The 23,458-nt window shown below is 47.3% G+C and overlaps 11 protein-coding genes across 11 annotated transcripts; 5 read left to right on the top strand and 6 right to left on the bottom strand.

Annotated features, from left to right (window-relative positions):
- Window positions 1–342: 342 nt before the first annotated feature.
- BDZ99DRAFT_389580 (uncharacterized protein) lies at window positions 343–663 on the bottom strand (the record flags this gene model as incomplete). The annotated part of the gene is made up of 1 exon (XM_033715645.1): window positions 343–663. A coding segment is annotated over one exon (321 nt), but the record flags the coding sequence as incomplete, so codon positions are not given.
- Window positions 664–795: 132 nt separating this feature from the next.
- BDZ99DRAFT_389788 (uncharacterized protein) lies at window positions 796–963 on the bottom strand (the record flags this gene model as incomplete). The annotated part of the gene is made up of 1 exon (XM_033715656.1): window positions 796–963. A coding segment is annotated over one exon (168 nt), but the record flags the coding sequence as incomplete, so codon positions are not given.
- A 2,193-nt stretch (window positions 964–3,156) lies between these two features.
- BDZ99DRAFT_445111 (uncharacterized protein) lies at window positions 3,157–4,969 on the top strand. Its single transcript, XM_033717912.1, has 2 exons — window positions 3,157–3,536; window positions 3,599–4,969. The coding sequence occupies exons 1-2, from the start codon at window positions 3,373–3,375 to the stop codon at window positions 4,596–4,598; spliced, it is 1,164 nt and encodes a 387-aa protein (XP_033576093.1). The 5' UTR covers window positions 3,157–3,372; the 3' UTR covers window positions 4,599–4,969.
- A 780-nt stretch (window positions 4,970–5,749) lies between these two features.
- On the top strand, window positions 5,750–6,435 carry BDZ99DRAFT_45879 (uncharacterized protein). The gene is made up of 2 exons (XM_033718998.1): window positions 5,750–6,337; window positions 6,409–6,435. The coding sequence occupies exon 1, from the start codon at window positions 5,925–5,927 to the stop codon at window positions 6,246–6,248; it is 324 nt and encodes a 107-aa protein (XP_033576092.1). The 5' UTR covers window positions 5,750–5,924; the 3' UTR covers window positions 6,249–6,337; window positions 6,409–6,435.
- Window positions 6,436–6,948: 513 nt separating this feature from the next.
- Window positions 6,949–8,214, bottom strand: BDZ99DRAFT_533679 (uncharacterized protein). Its single transcript, XM_033726515.1, has one exon. It carries the CDS (start codon window positions 8,041–8,043, stop codon window positions 7,234–7,236), a length of 810 nt encoding a protein of 269 aa, XP_033576091.1. The 5' UTR covers window positions 8,044–8,214; the 3' UTR covers window positions 6,949–7,233.
- Window positions 8,215–8,686: 472 nt separating this feature from the next.
- On the top strand, window positions 8,687–9,718 carry BDZ99DRAFT_477588 (uncharacterized protein; the record flags this gene model as incomplete). Its single annotated transcript, XM_033722125.1, has 5 exons — window positions 8,687–8,713; window positions 8,800–8,899; window positions 8,963–9,471; window positions 9,543–9,613; window positions 9,691–9,718. The coding sequence occupies 5 exons, from the start codon at window positions 8,687–8,689 to the stop codon at window positions 9,716–9,718; spliced, it is 735 nt and encodes a 244-aa protein (XP_033576090.1).
- A 5-nt stretch (window positions 9,719–9,723) lies between these two features.
- Window positions 9,724–11,800, bottom strand: BDZ99DRAFT_509453 (uncharacterized protein; the record flags this gene model as incomplete). Its single annotated transcript, XM_033724406.1, has 6 exons — window positions 11,631–11,800; window positions 11,362–11,527; window positions 11,192–11,332; window positions 10,525–10,908; window positions 10,140–10,446; window positions 9,724–10,075 (listed from the first exon to the last, which is right to left on the bottom strand). The coding sequence occupies exons 1-6, from the start codon at window positions 11,658–11,660 to the stop codon at window positions 9,724–9,726; spliced, it is 1,380 nt and encodes a 459-aa protein (XP_033576089.1). The 5' UTR covers window positions 11,661–11,800.
- A 923-nt stretch (window positions 11,801–12,723) lies between these two features.
- Window positions 12,724–15,720, bottom strand: BDZ99DRAFT_571942 (kinase-like protein). The gene is made up of 3 exons (XM_033728148.1): window positions 15,041–15,720; window positions 14,417–14,988; window positions 12,724–14,364 (listed from the first exon to the last, which is right to left on the bottom strand). Exons 1-3 carry the CDS (start codon window positions 15,645–15,647, stop codon window positions 12,868–12,870), a joined length of 2,676 nt encoding a protein of 891 aa, XP_033576088.1. The 5' UTR covers window positions 15,648–15,720; the 3' UTR covers window positions 12,724–12,867.
- Window positions 15,721–16,083: 363 nt separating this feature from the next.
- On the bottom strand, window positions 16,084–17,236 carry BDZ99DRAFT_571941 (uncharacterized protein; the record flags this gene model as incomplete). The annotated part of the gene is made up of 5 exons (XM_033728147.1): window positions 16,084–16,275; window positions 16,339–16,554; window positions 16,608–16,910; window positions 16,971–17,092; window positions 17,161–17,236. The coding sequence occupies 5 exons, from the start codon at window positions 17,234–17,236 to the stop codon at window positions 16,084–16,086; spliced, it is 909 nt and encodes a 302-aa protein (XP_033576087.1).
- A 1,406-nt stretch (window positions 17,237–18,642) lies between these two features.
- On the top strand, window positions 18,643–19,366 carry BDZ99DRAFT_463927 (uncharacterized protein). Its single transcript, XM_033720181.1, has 3 exons — window positions 18,643–18,798; window positions 18,852–18,902; window positions 18,954–19,366. The coding sequence occupies exons 1-3, from the start codon at window positions 18,700–18,702 to the stop codon at window positions 18,984–18,986; spliced, it is 183 nt and encodes a 60-aa protein (XP_033576086.1). The 5' UTR covers window positions 18,643–18,699; the 3' UTR covers window positions 18,987–19,366.
- A 5-nt stretch (window positions 19,367–19,371) lies between these two features.
- Window positions 19,372–22,562, top strand: BDZ99DRAFT_445110 (kinase-like protein; the record flags this gene model as incomplete). The annotated part of the gene is made up of 2 exons (XM_033717911.1): window positions 19,372–19,905; window positions 19,955–22,562. 2 exons carry the CDS (start codon window positions 19,372–19,374, stop codon window positions 22,229–22,231), a joined length of 2,811 nt encoding a protein of 936 aa, XP_033576085.1. The 3' UTR covers window positions 22,232–22,562.
- Between the last annotated feature and the right edge of the window lie 896 nt (window positions 22,563–23,458).

Here is a 23,458-nt window from a genome sequence, read left to right as displayed (position 1 = left end):
TAGGGGAATCTAGGATCCCTATATATCCTATATATAACCTTTTTAGTCCCGTAACCTAGTTTTATATAATTAGTCTTATCTACTTACTTATCTCCGCGAGTGCCTCTGCGCTTAGGTGGTTCGTATTACGGGTTATAATATATACGTCTTTTATAGCTACGTATAAACTAAGAAAAATATAAAGCGTTATATACTAACGTATTCTACTACTAAGCCGGCTAAACTACTAAGCCGGCTACTTTTCCTTAGTATAACTAACACTATATACGCGCAGTTAATTTATTTATAACTAGCTATAGAACTTATATACAACACACTTAGATTAGATTTAGAAGAAGCTTCTTAATCCTTTTTACACGTACGCGTATTATGCCCAGCCTCTCCACAGTTTCTACAGCGCCGTTGAGCTGGTAGAGCCCTATTTGCACTATCTCTACTACCCACCTTTTTCCGTAGATTAAATGCTCTAGACACTTTAGCAGCTATATATAACGCTGCTATACTATACTCTATTATACCGCTAGTCTGGATTTGCTTTCTTTTACGACCTTTACGCTTAGTTATTTCTGCTAGTTGCTCTTTAAGCTTTTTAACCCGGGCTTTAATAAGTATATTTTTGTATAGCATTTCTTCGGCTCCTTTAATAAGCTTTAAGAAGCCTTTTTAGGCGGTTATTAGTAACTATATAAAGGAATTACTTACTAGCCTTAACTATAATCTAAATTTATATATATTACTTAGGGTCTTTAATTACTATAGTATTTTTAGTAGAGGTGCTGGTAGTAGGGTTTATAACTATATATTAAGGCGATTAAAAACTACCTGCGCGTTAATAGGAACTAATCTAGAGGCCTTAAAGGCCTTCTTGCAGTTCTTATATATAAATATATTAAAAAACGCGTTTTTAAAGGCTGGTAGAAAGCCTTCTTTATTAATATAGTAAACGCGTCGGCGTGCTAAGTCTTATATATATTAAGAGTACTTTAGCTTTAATAGCGAGAAGTATACTATATTAAGTAGCTAAAGTATATACAATAAATGCGCAGGCATACAGAGGGTAAGGATTTATTATTTAACGCAATAATTCTTAAAATCTTAGTTAAGGTGGCTCTTATAGCCGTCTAAAATCAGCAACCTATATAACTCTACCTAACGCGCCTTTATATACGTGTTAAAGTGCTTTAACTACTTAAGACTAAGCTTATTATTAGTCTAGCTATTCTTAGAAATAGAGAGCTTCTAATTATATAGTATCTCTGCTTTCTTATACTATATAGAGATATAAACGCGTCCTTTATAGATAATAAATAGTAGGGTTATATATCTAGTAGCGCAGATGCTCTAGATAACTGTAACCTACTTTCGGTTGCCTAGTTAAATAAGATTAGGCCTTGTATATTTCTCTAAACCTATAATAACCTTTATTATACTAATTATACCTATTTAAAAGCCAGTCTTATTAAAGTTGTAGATATTATCTAAGTGGACGCTATACTTAGCTATAGTCTCTTGCACGAAAGTAAACTATATATTAATAACCTCTAGGTCTTCCTAGAGTATCCTCTGGCGGTTCTTTACCTAATTAAAAGCTATTTTAAGCTCCTTTATATAAGATATAAACTGTTAAGTCCAGTTTTTACCTACTAGTATTCCACTATACGCAGCTAGTACTTTATCTGCTATATCTGCCACCTTATACAACCGGGGCGCAAATCCTCGCGAGTCTAGGTTAAGGATATATTATATAATTGTATGCTTTTCGGTTGCAGTAAGCTTTAGGCAGTTTGGTTGTAATTAAGGTTAAAACGTAATTCCGTGGAGCTAATTAGAGAGCCGCTAATATTGTACGTTAAAGGCTGCTGCAGCGCGTTATATAGTCCTAAATTAACTAGAGGTAAAGGCTTAAAGCGCGAGATTAATACTGCCTTCTTACTAAAATAGATAATCGCTGCGTTATTAATATATTGCTGTGTGAATATAGTGTTGGTTGTGCTAAGGAAAAGTGGCCGGCTTAGTGGTTTAGCCGGCTCGGTAGTGGAATACGTTATAGAAAATAAGGTTTTTACCTAAATATTACAGGCGAACGGTTTCCCCTTATAAATAAAACCTAGATAGCACTACTATATAAACCCTAATAGAAGCTACACCGGCCTAATAGAATATAATAATAATAATAATATAGTATATTCTTTCTAATTTATAAATAAGCTTACTAAAAATCCTTTTTTTCTTAATATTTTTCTAATAAAAAATTATAAAAGGAAAGTTATAGTAGGGAGCTTATAGGTAGAGTTAATAATATTAAGAAATAAATTTTTAGAAAATCTAGGATTTAAACGCCTTAGGCTATTTATAAGCTTACCTTAGCTAAGTATATAATATACCTATAGTATATATAGGTTACGCAGCCTAGACTATAGCCCTAGGCGTATCTATATACTATAGGTACTTTATTACTTTATAGAAATCCTTTTTTATCTATATTATATATATTTTTTTACTAAATATTATATTTTTTTTTTATAGCTATAAAGCTTAAAATAAATACTATACTAAAGGGTAGAATTAGCCCTTTTTTATTCCTTATTAATAGGAAGAAGGTAGGCTAATTTAAAATATTTGGAATTTAAATAGACCTAGTATAAAACCTAGTAAATTCCTAGTATTTTTCTACTTAATTCCTAAGTAAAATTTTATATTATTTAATATATAGGAGGTAAGCCTCTTTTAAAAAGGTTGTTAATTTATTTAATAAAAGCCTTAGTTTTACTAGGAGAAAAAAGCTTTTAAAAATTATAGGCCTTAGCCTTTAACTTTATAATTCCTTAGTACCTTTATAAAAGCGTAGTTCTATTAATCCTATGCTTTTTTACAACCTTAGTATATAACTTCTTCTCTATTAAATTAAGCTCCGCAAACGCAGCTTCCATTGCATCTATTTTTGAAGGAAATCTGAATATTTTTGGTGGAGTTGTGCGGTGTTGAAGCTTGAGAGAAAAAGCGGTGAAGGGCCTCTGAGGCCGTGCACGAGGTGGTAGCGTGCACGAGCCCGTGGCCACTTCTAGGCGCAGCGGCCAAGCGGCGCTGTGCCGAGCCTTAGTCATCCTCTCACGCGCCGCCGCACAGATTCTGCTCAATCCTACAAGTTCAAGCAACGGAAACAACGCTTGAGAGATCTGCGGCGTCATCGCCGAGATTCATCCAACGTCCATCCATTCACCATTTCACACGCATTGCATCGGGAAGCATACTGGAGTTTTCCTTCTTGTATATTACTGTAAGGACATGAATTGATCGTCCACTGTCAACTTCCTGTTCATAATGGCAGCTCGCCGCTCCTCATAAAAATACAACCACTCTTTTCTAGCTTCAATGAGCCTCGCAAAGGTCAAAGATATAACAAGGTGCCGGAGGGTGCTCTTATCAGTCTCAAGAAATTGTCGGAGGAGTTATGCGACCGCAAGAGATGGCATTTCAACAAGGCCCTCGGAGGCTGAGATAGACTCCGCCAGAGCATATTGCTCAACTCTAATACGGCATGTCTAAGACCCTTTTTTAGAACTAAAGGACCATCAGAACTCCGCTAATAGTCTCATAGCAAATTTGACTCGCCCTCATTCATTCTCCAAACCTTCGTCCCGCCGTCCTCCCGCGACGCCTACCTCGCCATTCGAGCTTTCAACATCGATGTCGCCCGCGTAGCCGACACCACGAGTACCCCCACAGTTGGCATGATGCGCATGCAATTCTGGCGGGATGCTGTGTCCAAGGCACTCGCAGGCTCTCCGCCAAAGGAACCAGCCGCCGTTCTTCTAGCAAAAGCGGCGGAGGACCTGCATAACCGGACGGATGGGAAGAGCCGCTTTAGCAAAAATTGGTTCTTCCGTGTCATCAACAGGCGCGAGCAGTACCTCACCAATCCGCCATACCCAGATCTTGCATCGCTGGAAAGCTACGCTGAGAATACGTACTCCACGCTGCTGTACCTGACACTCTCGTCCCTGCCCCTGGCTTCTGTCACAGCCGACCATCTGGCGTCACATATTGGGAAGGCTACAGGTATTGCGGCGATCCTCCGAGGGCTTCCGCTCGTTGCTTTCCCGCCACCTCCCACCCATGGCACTAGCAACTCCTCGGTAGGCTCCTCAATCGGAAGCTCTCGACAGGGCTCCGTACTACTCCCGCTAGACGTCATGGCCGAATCCGGAGTAAAAGAAGAAGATGTTCTCCGCCTGGGCTCTTCTGCTGAAGGCCTACGAGACGCCGTCTTCACCGTCGCGACACGCGCAAACGACCATCTCATCACAGCCCGGGAAATGCTCTCAAATTTACGGTCTGGGAGTGACATCGGGCACAACTTCGAACACCAAGATAACGAAGAAAGGCAGTACAGCTCGCAACAGCTCAACGCAGGCTCGAAAATGCAGTCGGATGACGTGGAGCGTGCGTTTGGGGTTCTGATGCCCGCGGTGGCTACGCAGGCGTGGTTGGACAGGTTACAGAAGGTTGATTTTGATGTGTTTTCGCCGACGCTACGGACGACGGACTGGAGGTTGCCGTGGAAGGCGTATTGGGCGTTTAGTCGGCGGAAACTGTAAAACATGATTGTCAAAGAATGTAAGTAAATGGAATGTATGAGACTTGATGGTTTCTTCAATTTTTTTTTTCTTACGAGCTCTTCAGTCATCGGTTGGTGTGCCGGTGGTAGCTTTTCACTCCTGTAATCTTTTACCCTCGCTCGTGAGCACATGGCGACTTAGCTCTAGCGACACTATACCTCGCTAGTGGGTGCACGGGACAACTCCCTAGAGTGGCCGGCTGACATGTGAATTTAACATCACTAAGGGTATGTAGGTCTATTTATTTTCTTAGGCCTCCAATCTTGGGTGTGGTCTACCTGTGCTGCTCTCGTACGCCGCTTTAACCCATGATTACAGACCAAAAAACCCACACAAATCTCTCAGCTGCTACTTGGATTTGAACTAGACTTGAGGCCCTAGTTTGAATCCGAGTGGCACCTGAGAGGTTTTTGCTCTTTTGCCTTTTTTGAGAAATCTTTATTCATTCAATTTCTTGGATCCATGTAGTATCTCTCCATAGATCGAATCCGCAATGCGATATGTATGAGCCAGGAAACCATTGGAGAGGAGCTTGCCTATATGATAGATAGTAGGAAAAGGCAAGGTTCGTTCCGGCGTCACGCCACCATGCAGGGCGAAGGGTCCTTATGGAGCACTAAGGCTCAACACATTCAAAGGATTTCCAGGCCTACTTCCCGTTTTAGCCGGCGTCGATCCCTGCCTCTGCATGTGGCTAGATTCATCTTGCCCTATCCGCGTAAAGCGCAGCTACGAAGAAGCTGGGCTTGGTAGAGGACAGGGCCTGGGGATATTGCGAAGTTCGTATTTTCTGCTGGCCAGCTATATCTGAGAACCTCTAAAGTCGGCTTACAGACACAGCCGAGAAACTTTGTGCGCAGGAAAGCTCACATTCCCCCGGGGTCTGCTGTCTAACTCGGTTTTTCGATTACATAGTTAACAGCATGTGACTGAGTAAAGAATCAATCTAAGAAAGATCTCTGTCGTTCATTGTAGCTTCTTCGTAGTGGCCTTGATGGTGTAGTAATCAGCGCATGGATGAAATATTTTGAAGAGGTGGAAGTTGCCTGCGGCGGAGGCAGTCCTGTTATTTCAAAGGTGGCTGTGGGATGAAGTATGGTACCTGACGTAAGTGAACCATAAAGATGTCATAACCACGAAAAAACTTCCCAGTCTGATCTCATGAAACATGGATACTTCGTTCTACCTATCCACGGTCGAACTTACACAGCCTCAACATCGTCTTCTATAAAGGTTCTACGCAACTCCACCATAACCTCGTCATCTCCTCTCTAGTCTCACGTCTCTATCCACTCTACGAACAACATGACGCACCACTCTTCCATCTCCCACTTCGGAGGACACCACAGCCACCACACATTTCATCACCAACCTAGCCATCATGGCCATCACGCCCATCACCACCATCATGGTCATCACAATCACCACCATCACCAGAACCAACCCACCACCGTTCTCCCATACCCCATCGTACTTCCCCAATGGCAGCCGCCCTCTACCCCAATAACAGTCATAAAGAAACCCTATAAACCAGCGAAGTACTGCAACCGCTGCAAGGGCGGTGATCAGACCGCGGTCTGCACCTGTCGCCCTCAACGCCGTTGGCGAAGATTTTTGTGTGGGATGTAGGGAGGGATCTAATCGTGGCGGATGGCTGTGTGTACTGCTTTGTCACGGTTTAAAATACTTGAGGACATCTTTATGAGTCTGTAAAAGTGGTGAGTGTTTCCCACTTTACGAGCCCACCTCAGCCGGCCTCAAGTCATCCAATGAAGCTAAATTTGTTTAGATCAGAATATTGAAAAGGACCCTATTGTGCATATAAAATTTTAAATTGGTCTCGTATTTGACGCAATCGAATCATCCAGATTATTGCGATTGTCAAGGGACATTCTTCCAACCCCGCGCCCCCCCCCACCCAATGGTCCAACCATGCACGTCCTACGCACAATCCCCTATCCCGGCGCTTCATCTTCCACGACATTGCCACCATCCCTACAGGCCCTACATCTTCAGTCCCTAATCGATACGTCGTACAAAATGACGCTGCAACTACCCAAGAGGCCTGCCCTCATGAGACAATCTTCCATTACCATCACCACCATCACTTCGACCACACACCGCTCCACCGACGCAGATGCCGCCTGCCGACCAAGCGCTCTGTCTCGTGCAGCCGTGTGTACACCTGTCTGCCACTGCTAGAAGTGTTTCAATGAGGTTCCACGTAGCCCAAGTTGAAGAGCTGCTCTCTCGTTCGGAGATCTGAAATTGTGTGGAAGCACCCCAAGCAATGGCGGACGCTCACGGTGGTATGTTCAGAGAATTCGAGTGCCACATTTTTCATGCCCTTCGACACATGGATTCTCTGTAGCTATCATGTGATCCCATAGATTGGTCCTTTTGGCACTATGCTATAGTGCTATGGCACTCACCTCAGAGAAGTTACCATATTGACATCACTGTGGGAGAGGAGTTGAGTTAGTCCGGCTACACTCTGTGGTCCTGTTTCGCGAAGACGGTCGCCAGCCTTGCAAGCGCATCCCCAAGATCCTCCGCATTCCCAAAGGCCTCTTCAGCCTCACCACCCGCCTCTTGAGAGTTGAGACCACCATCATCAAAGCTGACTGCCCTCCCACATAGCTCTGACACACTCCACATACTCCCCATCATACTTCGCCAAGTGCTCAACACGCGACGTATCTTCAAACACCACCTCCTTCACCTGCCATCCCCTGCCCCTCGCCTCCTCCGCATGCCTCCTCACATCCGCCAACGGCACAACCTCATCTCTCTTCGACGCAAAATAGCATATCCTCTCGCTCTTAACCAAGCCCTCATCCATAAACGCGAGCCGGAACTGCTCCCCGCCCGTCACGACCCGGTGATACAAGATAATCCCGAGCACCACAACCCCAATCACGTGTGCGAGCAGCGGGCCGAGCACGCTCCACCCCCCCGATCGCGGAAAGCCGTCTCGCAACGCGGCGTACCTCTTCCAATAACTCGCGCTCGCGGGCGCGCTGTCGCAGATCACCCCCACCAGCGGCAGCGGCATGCGCAGCTCTCCGTGCAGCGTCGTCAGGAGGTGCGTCGCCGAGGTCACGCCGCCGGCGGACATGAGGTGCAGCAGGATCTGGGTCGGGGCGGCGGGGTTGGCGTGGCTGTAGCCGGCCTCGTCGAGCGCGGCGCGGACGGCGGCGACGGCGGGTTGGACGGCCTGGCGCTGTTGCGACGAGAGCACGGAGAGCCACATGTCGGTGGTGAGGAGCAGCAGGCGCGTGTTGGGGGCGATGGCGCTGTACATGGCGCGGTGCCGGGCGGTGTCGTGCACCCCGGCACCCAGCCAGGCGCAGAGGATGATGAGCTGGTTCTTTGCGGTGGCGTGGGGAGTGTAGAGGGAGATGCCGGTGCCGAGCGAGGCCATGGTGCTTGCGGGCGGTATGGGTGATGTTCGCGAGAGCTTGCTGGGGATGCTCTGGAGAGAGGAGAAGTAGAGGCTCTGTCGGAGGAGAGATACAAGAAAGGAAACTTAGGTTATGTCCGCGTGCTGGTGACAAAGATGCGACGTCCTTCTCACCTGCCACCTGCTGTATCGTGAGTCCCAATCGGGAAAAGGTGCCGTTGTTGCGCCCAGGTAATTTTTAAAAAAGGGCTTTTTGAGAACTGACGGTATAAAGACATCGGTCGTTGATCCTACCTATACCATTATTCCTTAACCCGTCGTGGCACAATCGTTGAACATAATGGGCAGTCCAGCACCGTTTGAGGTGGCCCGCAAAGCTATCAACCTTGTCGACATTGTCCTTTTCCCATCTTTCGTAACGTACTACAAAAAGCCTGGAGGGAGTGTGTTGGTCAAGTATTTCGCTGCAGTTCTTATCTCTCAAAGCTTTTTATTACTTGCATCCTTATCGATAACGTAGAGCCAATTGTGACGGGCTAAAGGATAGCAAATGAATCTTGACTCGTGCCTTTGCAGTCATCATAGGGCTGTTTGTGTGGCCACTCTGTAGACGGAGGTTCGACACTATGTGCAGACGAGCTCAGAACTAGCGAAAGAATCGTCGATGTTGCTGTTGTCAGGCGGGTCTAGGGTACCTTAGTAGCGTAGCTTAGGTAGGTTACAAAAAGAACCGGTCTTCTCGTGCTCTTACAAAGGTAACTTCTACTCTTCGCATAGCCAAGCTTCAAGATAATCGGTCTAACTCTGATATCAATCATCGCCTTGCTTACTACCCAAGCAGCGGCTCATAGTGCTGTGATTAATTATGTGATTGGCGGTACGACGCCTCAGATTCTCCATACGTCGTAGTAGATACTCTTGAAAAATAACACGCCCTCAGTACAGCTACGTCGGCTTCAGCCCAGCCCCCTCCCCCAAACCATCCAACGCCAACGGCCCTACTACAACTTCACCCTGACCGTCACCGACGCCAAAGTAAAATGCAGCGGAGGCACCTCCGTCGGCTCCACTGTCAAAGCCATCTGGGGCCAATGGACGCACCAGCAAGGCCCTGCCATGGTTTGGCTGCACAAATGCAACGGCGCCTTTTCCACATGCGACGGCCCTGGGCAGGGCTGGTTCAAGATCGACCAGATGGGGATGACCGCGCCGCCCTTAACCGGCACGCCCTGGGGCACTGCGGTCGTGTATAATGATCCAGCGTGGACGAGCACGATCCCCGCGAGTCTGGCGCAGGGGAACTGTCTGATTAGGCATGAGTTTCTGGCGCTGCATCAGGCGGATACGCTGCAGTTCTATGCGGAGTTTGCGCAGATTGTGGTGACGGGGGGTGGGAGATTTGTGGCGACGATTCCGGGGTATACGAGTCAGAGCGATCCGGGGGTTATGGTGAGTTGAGTTGAGTTGGTTATGGAAGTGGTGGACGAGGCTGACGTGCGATGAATCGCCATTTACTCTAGTTCTGCGACGACGTATACGCCTCCGGGGCCTGCTGTATGGACGGGGTAAAGGTGAGAGTGCTGGAGAGATGGTATGCCGATGTATGTGGAATGAGTATCGGCCGTATATTGAAGGCTGAACACCGCTGTCAATGCTGTGTGCTCACAGTGCCTTCATGGGAAGAATGGTAAAGTAGAGGGCTCAGAAGCTCCACTGGGATCCTGCTCCCGTTCCCCACTCCATGTTGTCGAATAAATCGACCGTATCTATATTATCGAGTCCATCCAGAGATGGATTACTCATGAAGCCGAGCTCTAACGTGCTTTGAAACGCAGCGGATGGCTTAGGGTCTAAGATGTCGTCTATAAGTCGTGTAAAGGTTTTCGCAGCTTTTTTGCAGATGGGGTAGTTGCCATCCCCGGGTCTCGAACTGAGTCGAGATTTGAAATGAATTACGCTTATGTTTCGAATAATTTCAGAGCGAGTGATAGATGGCGGCAATGCCTCTCCCGTAGTTGACTGCTCTTGGAGGGCGGTCACCAGTACACTCGCACTTGGAATACCGAAGGAAAGTATCTAGTGAATGCGGTTAATCCTTTTTATCACCGCGGCAGCACCGAGCGAAAGATGACCTACAGTGTACGAAACGTATCGAATATCTGTCTCGTGGTTGACCTAAAGTCAGGACTGTAGAGAGAAGCTCCATGCTCACACTCAGATAAGCTTGATTCTGAGCAAGTGGCCTCTTATCTAGCAGCTTTTGTATCAGGAACTCGTTAAACAAGTATGCTAGATGAGCGATGACGAGCATTAGACAGACACCTGATGGCAGCCGCTCATCATCCCAGAAGCAAGGCTTATAGCGCATATGCTCTGGAACTGAATCCCACATTTCCCAGCCCCTGCGTGAGATGTCTCTTGAAGCTTGTCAACGATGGTGTTCAACGACCCCAAGAAATTGCACTCACAGCAACGACGCTTCAGCTGCATCATCAATTCTACCAATCGAATGATCCATGATCTCCTCACGAAACGTGCTGATAAGGCACCGAAACCTGATACAAGTAGATTGATGGACACCTCCGTAAGTATTCCATCCATTGCTGTCAAGCTTCCAGCACGCGAGCTCTACATCTGCAATGGGCGATGCTAGATCTTCATCTCGGAGTTCTAGCGGTAGCTGTATATTAGTGTGCCTCCAGCACAGACGAGGCGGTCGGCCAAGCAAGGTCGAGGAGATCTTGTCCGTATAGGAGGCCGCGCAAAACAGTCTTCGGCGCGCTTCCCGTAGGAACAATGGCACAGAAACGTCCTTGCATTCCCGATGAATCACCAACGCGTAGATCTCTCCGATCAAGTCGCCAAATCTTCGCCAGAGTAGAGGATCTACGTAAAGGTAAGCAAATTAAACCACGTATACAGCCTCTTCAGATCAGTGTACAGTTTTAGAAATTCAAACGAGGCGTAAACGTTCATTTTGGAAAACATTTCATCTCTCCGGGCATCCCCAACCGCATCACGCACTGCCAGAACAAGAAAATATTCTAAATATCGATCGATATCTGATCAAGTATCGAAAGATTTCAAGCAGCAGCAAGCAAGCATACGCTGACTAATGGCGGGGAGTTGAAACATCAATGAGCTTATTAAATTGACTTCCTCGTATCACCACAGATGATGCTGGTCAGTACGGCGTTATCGAAGTACAACCAGAGCAGCAAATCGTTGACCGGAGCGAGTAATTTGCAAAGCTCCACACAAACACTACTTGCGCGAAACAATTCGTTGGCGATCTGGTTCCATCCGTCATCTCGTTTGCTAGGCCAATATAGACGGCACGAGCTGTGATTTTCAGAAGAAGGGCAATGATCTCGAGACGCAAATTTTCTCCTGTGAACTTTTCGTGAAATTGGCTTGCTATTGGGGGCACCCCAAGCTTTTTGATCGTGTTAGAGAGCACCGCTGATATAAGGTGGGTTTCCGGAGGAGTGTTTTCGAGATCAAACTCTTCCACGGTGCGCCGAACTGCAGTCAATGCATTCAGAACAAAGGGGGATGGAGCCGGAAATGTGACTGCTTGAGCTTTGCCGTAGAATGCCAACACTAACTTGTCGATAGTTGGGAAAAAGCGCAAGCATGCAAGAAGTGTCCGAAGCTATTTGTATGCGGCTCGGTTTCGGGATAAATTGTCCCACGAAGCACTCGTGGTCGTATGCCGATTCCGATATTCCAGATTTACTAGGGGTTTGATTAATGACTATATGGTCATCAAGTATCGCTTCATAGCTCGTGGGACCTAGATAACCCGGTTGATGGCTCTGATTCGTGGCTGAATACGGCCTGTTCTGCCGTTCAGGTGTGAGAATCTGCGCCTGAGTGTCGAGCTCGACATTATTCCTTGATTTATGCTGGGGCACTCGCCGTCCATGCCGCCATCAGTATGAAAGTTTAACGGGAGTCAATCAGCGCTCTATATATTTCTACACACTTTGCTCTGACTTCAGATGGTCTTACACCTTCGAACAAAGCGGGGAATAATGGCCGGTTGTGCTATGCCTGAGGCATTAGATAAGGGAGGAAAAAATTTACCTTCCGTTCGTAGACACTCGCGGAACTTGCATCGCAGCACTCAAACGCTCATCTCGAGTTCTAATCAATGGGGTGGGATGATAAAAACATCTGGTCGCAATGCCACGCTGCTGACATCGATTACAAATCGGGGTTCCATGACCGCAACGCGTCTTTTTTTGCGGCAAGGCTCACAAGAAGCCTGTTTGCCTTTTTTACGATGGGGTTCCTATCAGAGGAGTTAGAGGGACATCGAAATAGTATGCAACTGCGTTGGGTTTGGGAAAGAGCCGTACATTGTGGAGTATTATCGCGAGGCGTTGAATCAGCGACAGGAAGCCATCTTGTGTCGCTACCCAGCGCGTAGCCCATATTTAGGGCCGTTCTTCTGCATATTGATGGCTAAAGCGAGACTCGGATTCGTATTAGGCACCCTGATACTCTAGATGAGGGGAGTTGAACAAGGTGTGTAGTTGGGAGCACGCCATAGGGTTGACGGAGGATAGGCTTGTCGCTTTGTGACTTAGACGATTTTGGGATCTCTCTAGGAGCGCTAAGGCAGATACGGATTAGTCATTTCACTATCAAGCTACGATTAAACCATTCAGGGTAACTAATAAAAGTAAGCATTCACTTCATTACTCTGTGCTCTAGTCCTTTTCCACACAAATACCAGTACCGTGCTTTTGTTAGATTGACATTGAGATTGAGCTATATGCTTCTGTCTTCTGCTGCCGCTGTGAATACGTAGAAACCGAGAGAGAAGTACACTCCGTATTACAGAGGGTCAGACAGTCTTGTTCGCCAATCGCTAATGGCATTAATTCGTCGATATATTGCGGAAAGAATCCTCCCCGGAATGATGCTATCCCGCCGGCTCCATTTTCGAGTCAGGTCGAGACGTTTTCGGAGAGCAGGAATTCTCGGGTGATTATCTCCAAGAGCTCCAATCAATACCCTGACACATTGTGCCCGTAAGGCCAATTTTTCATCCCATGGCATGTCCCAGGACCAGGCCAGCTGCCATTGAGCCCATGCCGTTACTGGCTGTTCCTCTCCAAACTCCACTTGACACAATGCCACACGTGTCTCACGCAGGGCTCGACCCTCACTAGTTCGTCCTCGTCGAAGGTAGATATTGGCGAGAACTTCGGTGGCAAAAAGAGTCGTTGGATTTTGAGTCCCTAGAAACTTCCTGCAATCATAGAGATTCTGTATTCCTAATGCTGTCGCCTCGTTCATCTCTTTTCGCGTGCATCCTGGCTGGCTCAGTGCGTTCGATAGCGAGACCTTGAGATCCAAAATATGGTCGAGTTGAGAGCCCTGAGTCTTAGTACCGGCAGACTCGCATACATTGATTTCTCGACGGAGCCATTGACTCTGTTGACGTTCGTTTCTCTTGAGGCCACTATAAATCCTTCCAAGGTCTTGTACCCCATCCAGGCAAGCAGAACTCTGCCGACCCCAGTGATCCGCCGCCTCGTCGATATATTGCAATAGCAGCTTTTCCGCCTCTTCAAAGTTCCCTTCGTAATAGCAGCATTGTGCCAGCCGTTTGAGCATGAGAATATCTCGGGAAGGGCGTGGCCTGTAAGAATCGTGATCTGTAACCCAGCGAGGGTATCCATTTTTCTTGATAATCTCTCTATACTCTAAGAGGAGGCCCTTCATTTCTGACCATCTACTCGTCGCGTTGCAAAGGCTTATCTTGCGATCCAACGCATGACCCAACGTCGAATGGTGCCTTTCGAGAGACGTGCGGCAAATACTAAGGACATCAGACACGATGTCATACGCTTCATTACCATTGCCCACTATCCACTTCATGTCGGCTATTGTCAGTCTTTGTTCCAAGATGGTACTATGACTGCTTCTCAGCACGTGTTGAAGGTCTTCGATAGCTTTGCGATGTATCTTTTCCGCTTGCGATAGAAGACCGGCAGTTTGATAGGTTTCTGCGAGATAAGTGCGCTGCGGGAACATCGTTGGCGACCACCCACCACCACCTGTATGTTTGAGGTCATACGAGTCTATCTCATTGACTTCCTGCTCTAAGTACGCCTTGGTGCCCGAGCCTCTGCTGAGCCAATGTAGGGAATTGCTCGTTGATCTCGCACACCCAAAGCCGAGCTCGAAGCATAGAGCTAGCTGAATGGCAGCATTCTTCCGACATTGCTCGTCGGGATGGGATTCTGCCTGCGATTCGAGTGCGTGGAAGATTGCGCTCCAGAATCTGAAGTCTCCGCGCATTGCCTGATGCCAGACTTTACTAAGCTAAAACGGCTTAGCTCTGTAAGAAATTGTAGTCAGTCACGTTGCGTCTTACCCTGAATTGGCCTGCATACGGTAGCTCTAGAGGTGTAAAAAAGCGAGGTTGAATACTGTCAAAAGTCACTTTGCCAATATCCGTCCGCATACTGTGTTCATAGAAGAGCCCTTTCAATGATAAACTTCGCTTCTCTGGGTTTTCGCTCAATGAGTACTCGAAGAATAGCTTCAAGGCTGTGACTTGGCCCAGTTCAAGATCAGATATCGCATTCACCAGTGCCACCGCTTTTGTAAGGGTCGTTTTTCTTCGTCTCAGATCGTCGATCCATGGATACGTAAGCTGATCGGAGGGTTCGAGAAATTGGTCCTCATCTTGGAAACATTCATTGAACATTATCCAGAGGCATACAACGCCAAAGGAATAGAAGTCTGTTTTTCGGGCATCTTCGAAGTCGAACGACCACTGATTTAAGCACTCCGGAGCATACCAAGGCCAAGTTTTCGCCATGTCAATGTGATCGTTTCGATGCATCAATGCTGCATAACCAAAATCCGACATCTTAATGTAAACATCCTCTTGTTCACGAAACACCAAGAGATTTCGAGGATTGATATCGCCGTGGATGATCCCTTGTTGCTGTTAGTTACCACTTATCTAGCAGAAAACTCCCAGGAGAAATACCATATCTGTGCAGGCACAGCATTGCTATTGCAACGTCCTGGCATAACTGCAACCGTTTCCGCAAGTCTAATGCTCGTCCTCTCGGAGAGTTCAGAAAGGTGCGCAAGTCACCCTCTTCTGCTTTCTCGAACACGAGTACCGGCCAAACTTCACCTGTCTCTTGCTTGAAGTCCCAGCAAATAGCCTCGAGGGTGATAATGTTTGGGTGGTATCGAAGACCTTCAGTGCACAGCGTCAGGATCTCAGAAATCAGAATCCGATACTCGCCATCAAGCAAAGCTTTATCTCCTTTTCTATCCTCCTTTGAAAGCTCTCGAGCTTGGGGGCGCTTGAGTGCAAGACTGCGGCGCAAGTCAAGCTCCCTCTGCAATACTTGAGCAGTCGCGCCAGCTCCCAAGGTACCTAGGGAAGGTGTCCAAGTGATGAATACCAAGTCCAATGACATGCAATGAGTGACTGCAAGGAAGGAAATAAGGTCTGCGACTTGCTCGCGCATCAGTCTCCTCGCTCCATTCGTGACACGGGAGGTTGCAGTGGGAACGTGGTAGTGAAGACGGTAGGGTGTTTCTAGAGCGGAAAGCTCGCTTTCAAAGGTATTTCTAAACATTCTGCCGTCCAAAGATGCATATTGAATTATTATTGTTCGTACATTGTATCGACAACAAAGTGTAGCTGTAAGGCTGAAGGGACTTGGAGCGAAGGTGGCGGCTACGGCAAGGTACCTTGCACATACCTCGGTATTCTATCGCGTACTCTAACATTAGCCCATTGTATTGTAATTAATCACTACTCGAAGCTCACAACTGCAAATAGCCCATTCAATACCGACTGATTCTTCGCAGAGTGTAATTTGGAAGGGTGAAAAGGTAGATCGGATGTTGTCTTGTTGCAAATCTCTTCACGTAATTATGTCATTGTCTCAAGTCACGTGAGCTGTGACCTTCTTCCGGTAGGTATTGGGAGGGAAACTACCATAGGCATGGGATAGTATTTGTCCAATCTAACTTATGTTGAAGAAAATATATGCTCGCGCTGACTTCTAGCTAAGGAATCCTAGATGGAGATAGGAAACGCCTCCACGGTTTCTGCAGTAGCACGACCAGTCCCAAAGTGACCGCAGTCAATAGCACGGTAACAAGTATGTAAATCCAGAATTCACTGGAGACAGCAAAGCGAGCCTTTGAGTCTTTGAGGATTTGTGATTGGATCTGAACCAAATTTGAGCTGAAAAGGGTCTGGAGATTGCACTTCGTCAGTGTCATGAGTTGCTAGAGGGATTCGTCGTCGTGACGACTTACCGCTATCAGGCTTGCAGGCAGATACATGGTCGCAATCGTTGTAAGTGCTTTGAGAGTGTGCGAATCTGCTCGATTCTGGGTGCTAATCTTAGACAGGTTTCGATTCTCCTCTCCATTCACAAATGCGATCCGTTTGAGAACGTCCAAGTTAGCTTGCATTGCAGTGCTTGTCTTTAGCAAGACTTCGTCGTGTCGGAAATCGAGAATCTTTGATAACTGGTCTCAATAAGCCAGATGTACACAATACTATTCAACCTGTATAAACTTACCAGACTTTCTATCTCTGTTGAAAAGGTGAGAGCCATCTCCACTCGTCGAGAATATACTTCGATACGGCTCTTACAGATTTCAAAGTCCTGCGAATGACCAGTTCGCATTTGTTCACCGGTAGTGGATTGAAGGTGCTGACAGTAACCTTGGAGCCTTCGGGCTATCTCTGAGAGTGAATGGAGGATATTCGAGACTCTTAAGAGCTTTTGCCTGATGAGCTGTAGTTTTTGGATATCTTTGAAGGCAACGGAGAAATCATGTGGTTTATGCCTCTCGACGGAAGAGAAACAAGCCTTGAAATTCTACTTCTTTGTGAGCACACTGATCGTACTCAAGCTATGGGACCTTGACGACTAACGAACCATCTGGGTAATGTCTAGCTGCAAATTCTCCACATACTCTCCGAAGTTACCTAGGCTCAAGGAGAAGCACAGCTTATGGAGCCGCATAGGATCAAAGTTGTCTTGTCCTTGAATAGTCGAGTCTTGGAGCAGAACATTGTGCAAGTGGGATGAAAACGCTTTAGATGGTTGTAAAAGGATCCATACGAACTTTCCGCGGTCTGGGTCATATTTCTGGTATACTCCGGTTTGACGCAGCGACCAAGGATTGCCAGATCTGCGCCCATTCTTCTCAAAATATCGAACCACATAGCACAACTCTTGTTCTTTCAATCAGTACATCTACCCTTTGATCAAACTTCAGCGGAGGTCCTGATATACCTGGTGTGCCTGAGTGTGTAGAGTAGAAACCGTCCCATATTTTCGTGTCTTCCCCTGACTTGAGACCAAATGCAGAAATGCAATCCAAAAATGATGGAAAAATCTTGTGAGAAGCCAGAATCCTTTGACAGATGTCTTTCGTGAACTTGAAACGGCCCCAAGAATCTTCTTGCTGAAAGTCGCTAAATACACAAAGTTAGATCAAGCCATCGCTAAGAATAACCTTGGGTGAGGACGGACTATAAAACTGAGTTATTAGTCTCCTTCGTTTCCTTTTCTAATTAGTGATCTTAGCCACTGAAGCTCTGGTCTCACAACGTACTTGAAGTAAAGATTCTAAAGCAGAAGTGTCTGCAATGGTTCTCTCATGAATTGCTACTCAGAAGAGGTCTATCAGCATAGTCTCCAATCTCACATCAATCCCATCACAGTTCGTAGCAGCAAGAAGTGGACTCTCATGGAAAGGACTAGCATACCGGTCTTAGATGAAGAAACGCAATAAGCATGTAAATCTACACACTGAGTGGAGAAAAGTCTGGAGGATTCTTCATCGAAACGGCGATTCTGATGCTCGGCGTACTCGGCAGACTCCATATACAAGCAGACTTCATACGGTCACAGTTCCGGTTAAGTAGAATTATGGATAGTGGCTGCCGTTGTGTGTACTTGCAACGGCTTGGGTCGACTGCAAGATTCTGTGCTAGGAGTACAATCGGTAGCAGTCAAAACTTAGCCATGCCTTGATCTTTAAAGTATCATGGCTTGCCGATCCTTCGTGCTATGAATGTAAGGCATGTCCGAGGCGGTCACAGCCTCGTGTGACTCTCACTGGACTAACCGAATACGACGACAAATCGTTGTATGAAGCCCTGATTGGCATACACGTCTCCACGATACATCTGCCATTCGTCTGATGAGGCATGTAAGGGGACCTAAGAGCATCTCTGAGATGTCGGTGGTTAGATCACATAGGTTCGAGGCTGATTTGCAAAGAATCTCGCTTGCCTCGAGTACCTACTGACCGGTCAGACCTGTAGCCTTGCATGATCGCCAATCATGTTGAAGGAGAAACATGCGAAAGCCTTGTCGATCAGGCTGCCTCCAGCGACACTTAGCTTGATTTGGGGCCAGGTGATGTCGGCAACCCAATTCGACATCAACTCTTGCATGCAAATATGCAGTCTCCACATATGGTGCAACCTACATGACGTGGCTCCAATCCGCGCACAAAGCCCATATCTGCTGAGCCGCACCATGCGATCGAGAATATTGTAAGAGCGCAGCCTAGGTTCATCCATTTAGAAACTGACCACTATTTGAAGTTTCCAGTTCGTATGAGGCTAAGTCAAGGCCTTTACGTAATATCGCCATGCCCGAGATCGACGTCGTCGAGAGCCGCTACACTGATAAATTGCTCCTCAATCAGCTCTTGATTGATCTTTTTGGGGCTGGGAATTTTGAGGTCGAGGTATGAGTAACATCTACGAAATTATTGCGTCGCACGCTCAGAGCATGTAACAGGTCGTGTCGGAAGATCATATCCAGATCACATCTCCCAGGACACTGACTGAGGTATTTCAAATCGTTCTTATCGGCATCTTTCATACGCTTACATACATCAAGACTGAAAAGGAGTCCGTAAAGTTGCGAACATGAAAACCGGCTTTTCAAGTTGCCCAGAAACTCCGGAAGTGTTTATACATACAAGATTAAGCCATAAGTCTGGGCACACGATCATACCGCTGTTTAGGTACCACTGTGGAAGCCAGACAGTACCGTCAGGAGCGAACCATCGCTTGGAACCCACTCATTCAAGAGGCAGTCCAGACTCCGCTGCATGAACATCAGCATTGCGCCCAGACTTTGTAAACCTCGTGGTGGCACTCCTAGCAGTGGCAAACAGGTGCGGACTTGGGGCCTATCACTGTAAAACTCAAAGAAACAGCTTGAGGAGAAATCAGCTTTGTCAATTGTGCTTCCTCGCAGAGACTATCCATTTGCATACCTTCAGAAATACCCGAGAAACGTTATATCCCATGCAATGACCTCTTTGAAATCCGACATCCAGGCGTTGCGATGCCGTGTTGATGGAGATTCAAAATATTTCGTCCCTCATCAAAACCTCTACAAGTTGCTCACTCGATCGGCCATTCTCACTGCCCTGATCGTGGGTAGTGTTGCTCCGTCACACCGTCTGGACGCGATTGCTGATAGAATTCTTTTCGGCGCGAGAAGAGTGTTCGCAATTCTCGTAGTTCTTGGAGGCCAAGAGAAGGAGATTCTCCGCTTCATAGAAAAGGATAACTTCCAAGAGTCACAGATTGATCACAGACTACCCTTGTCTGAAGGTGACCTCAGGGCAATACTCCCGTCCATTGCCGCGCCGTTCTATGAGAAACAGTGGGAGTTCGCTGCTCCGGTGTTCACGAGGGAAGTCGAGCATCGGTTGTTGGACCTTTCTAATATTCTCCCATTTGTCGAAAAGAAGTATATCGATCGTGGTGGGTTTGCAGAAGTGTATAGAATTGCGCTGCATCCAGGCCATCAAAATTTATCTCTGTTAGGACCTGAATCAGTAAGCTATCTGTACCCTGGCGGCTGATTCATATCTGATGAACACATAGAAAGCGGTTTTCGTTCTGAAGCAGTTTTTCCAGGAAAACGACGACACGGACAGCAGTCATAGCCTAGAGCTGCACAATCTCAGTCTTTTAAATCGTCTTAAGCATCCTCATATCCTCGAGTTGCTCGCTTCCTTCTCCTACCAGAACAAACGCAATCTCATCTTCCCGTTTGCAGAGGATGGAGACCTGGAGAGCTTATTTAAGAAGAGTGATCGCCCACCAGAGCTTTGCGATGATTTTGCGTTCTACAGATGCATGTCGCAGCTTTCTTCGGCCCTTGAAAAGATGCACGGATATACCATATCAGCGAATCTCGATCCGAAGGTTATAGGACTTCACCGAGACCTCAAACCGAGCAACATATTAGTCAGTAAGAATAAGTTCATCTTAGCCGACTTTGGGCTCTCGAGTATCAAGCTATTCACCAGTTCCTCGGCAACGCCTTTCCGCATCGGCGGAGGTGATTATCTTGCCCCCGAATGCGAGGATATCGAAAGTCTCTCTAAAGGTATAGCCGGACGTGCCAGTGACATCTGGTCGCTTGGTTGTGTCCTTGTGGAATTGCTCGTATACATGAGGGATGGCCCACCTGGTATTGACTCCTTCCGGAAAGATCGAGTATTCAAATGCACTTGGACGATGAGAACCTTCCATGGTCCTGGAAAAAGCGTCAATCCCCACGTTATCAAGTTGCTGGACGAAATGGAGTCCAACGGCTCAACGACTTCCGGGCTCCTTATCCGAATGATACGAGTGATGCTCTCCGTAGAGCCATCAGATCGGCCTTTAGCTGCTGAAATTACACGTAAACTACAGTTCTTGGCAGTTAATGAGTTGGTTATCTCCTTAGATGAACCGTACCAGACCATGAAAGCAACTACTGGATCGCTCCAAGCCAATCTCGAGTTAGAGAGGTATCGTAGCTGGAAATACGTGCTGGGCTACGTGAGCGAGGACCAGATTCCAGTGGACTCAGCAGCCGAGTTCCTGCTAGACTTTAGCGAGACCGTTGAATTACTGCAAGCAGCCCAGAAGGAGTTACGGTTCATAAGCGAACGATACGAAGCTACGGCGTACCCAATGTTCCTCGAGCTGCGGCGGATCAATGATTCTCTACTTGGCCTTTTACGACAGGAAGATCAAAGCAGAGCATTTACCTATCTAGCTATTCGTCTCCTAGATACAAAGGATTCCGCATTTTCAACTGATGAGAAAGATATTAGGAAGGATCTAGACACACTCGGTTTCGCTAAAGATTTCTCGACGATGATAAGTGCGAAGTCACAAGAGCTTGCTTTCGAACGGGAGCGACAAGGCTATGCAAACATCTGTTTAGAGCCCAAGAGGATCGAAATCAAGGACGGCAAATCTGCCGAGGATCACAATCTCGGATGGTTCTCCCCTGATGGACTCGAGGAGAAACGGCGAATCCTTGTAGAGTGGATTCGCTATGATATGCACTGGGAGGGTACAGTGCAAAAAGAGATGATTACGCGGGTCGCAAGCATTGCATCCTTCCTCCATCAGGGGGTTTCGCATGCTCCTTCGCTCCGGACGCTTGAATGCCTTGGGTACTTCCACTCTCCAAATCGGCATGCGTTCGGTCTCGTCTACGAGCTACCGGTCCCACGCCAAGCGGACTGCCCAAAGTCATTGAATGACATTATTGTTGAGACCAGGAAATCTGGAGTTGATCAGATATGTCTGGAGGACAGATTTCGTCTGGCACTCGAACTTGCTTCAACCCTTCTCAAGTTCCACACGGGCACACTCGTCCACAAGAACATTTCCTCATACAATGTTATTTTCTTTTCCTCACAACAACGTCTTATCCAGAGTCCATATCTCATCGGCTTCAACTACTCCCGTCCTAACGAACCAAAGGCCTTCACCACCGGGCCACCTCCTAGTCACACTGCTCGGAAATACCATCACCCCGAATATAACATCGAGGAAACGCGGAACGGAGGGCATTTCCGGTTTCAGTTCGATTACTACAGTCTCGGGCTGGTGCTCTTAGAGATTGGGCTGTGGGACACTGTTTCCAATTTCAAGGCCAAGTCAACGCGGGATCTACAGCAGAAGCTTTTGGCACGTCAAGTTCCGCTGCTAGGCTACTGTATGGGTTCAGCCTATCGAGATGCCGTGGATACCTGCTTACAGAGCAATTTTGGTTGTACTGGAGCGGTGGATACCGACATGGCGATGGTGTTGGAGTTCCAGCGTTTGGTGGTAGACCCATTGCGAAATTTTCCGCTTGCCCAGGAAAAACGATAAATAGTGGGTAACTATGGATTATGTTGGATTCCTTTCTCTTCAAAAAAAGATCTCTTTATCCATCGTCTATCTGAGAGACTGAGCACGCTGGTCTGGTCGGTGAGCGACCGCGGCGACCTACATAACGACGCGGCGAGAATGTGAAGCACTTACCCGCGCTTGAGACACGAATTGCCCTTTTTCCTAACAAAATGTTGGTCTCACCCGCAATCTCGTCCTCCTCTAATCCACCATCAATCCGTCCTCTCGCGGTTTCAATCAGTCTCATTCTATTTTCGTGAAAGCCAAAAGGTTCTGCGCCATAAGACGTCATGGGAAATCGTGGAATCATAAGTAGTGCCCCTGACGCGTTCTTTTAGTATGTACAAGCTAACAGAAACTTAGGCTTCCGCAAAAAGAGCCTGGAAGAGAAGGACGGCTACACCCGCAAGGGAGCGTACAACCACTTCGACTCCTACCCGGGCGGCCTGAGACACCGCATCGCTGCTTTCGTCCTTCATCTCACACCGGAAGATCGCCAGGCCATGATCGAGCGAGTCAAAGCCCTCACCTGGATCACAGACGGCACTACAAATGTTGGCCACGGTTCCAAGCCCAGACCCTCCGACGCAGAGATCGAGAAGTACAACGCTCTCGGTAACGCCAGCTATGACTTCAGCGTTGAGACTTGGGACTGGGCCAATAAGAGACTCGGCAGAGTCGTTCCGCTCAACCCTTCGCCGACGGACTGGTACACGCTCCTCCGCAACCTGCAGAATGGGTTCATCCAAAGGTGACCTCAAGCACATGATCGATGATTCGACGTGGCTGTTCCATGAACGCTGCGAGTGGGGCTACTTCATTGATTTGGAGGAGGGCGAGCTGGAGACTTGGAAGGACGGGAAGAGGTCTGATGTCGTGAAGTTTGACGACTTGACCGAGGGCTATATGATCGACGAGCTGGAGCCTAGACTCAGGGGCAGCGACGCGGTCAAGGGTAATACCGCATTGAATATTATCGTCGGTGGAGAGGTGGTCGGTGTCTCGCGATTTGAGACACGTGCAGGTTGATGTCTGCCGTAGATGTTGGACAAGATATCTTTCGGGGTACGGAGAGACTGGTGTTGGTTTCTGAAGCTCCATGCTACCGCTAATTGATAGAAGCCATGCATCGGCCATAGTCTAGATAGCTGGAATCGTTCCTCTACCGACGCTATTTTCAGGCAGTGTTCTCTGGCATTGGCGCTC

This window comes from Mytilinidion resinicola (assembly GCF_010093595.1).
Source record: "Mytilinidion resinicola strain CBS 304.34 unplaced genomic scaffold BDZ99scaffold_11, whole genome shotgun sequence".
NCBI lineage: Eukaryota > Fungi > Ascomycota > Dothideomycetes > Mytilinidiales > Mytilinidiaceae > Mytilinidion > Mytilinidion resinicola.
This window is presented reverse-complemented; position numbering and strand designations above follow the sequence as displayed.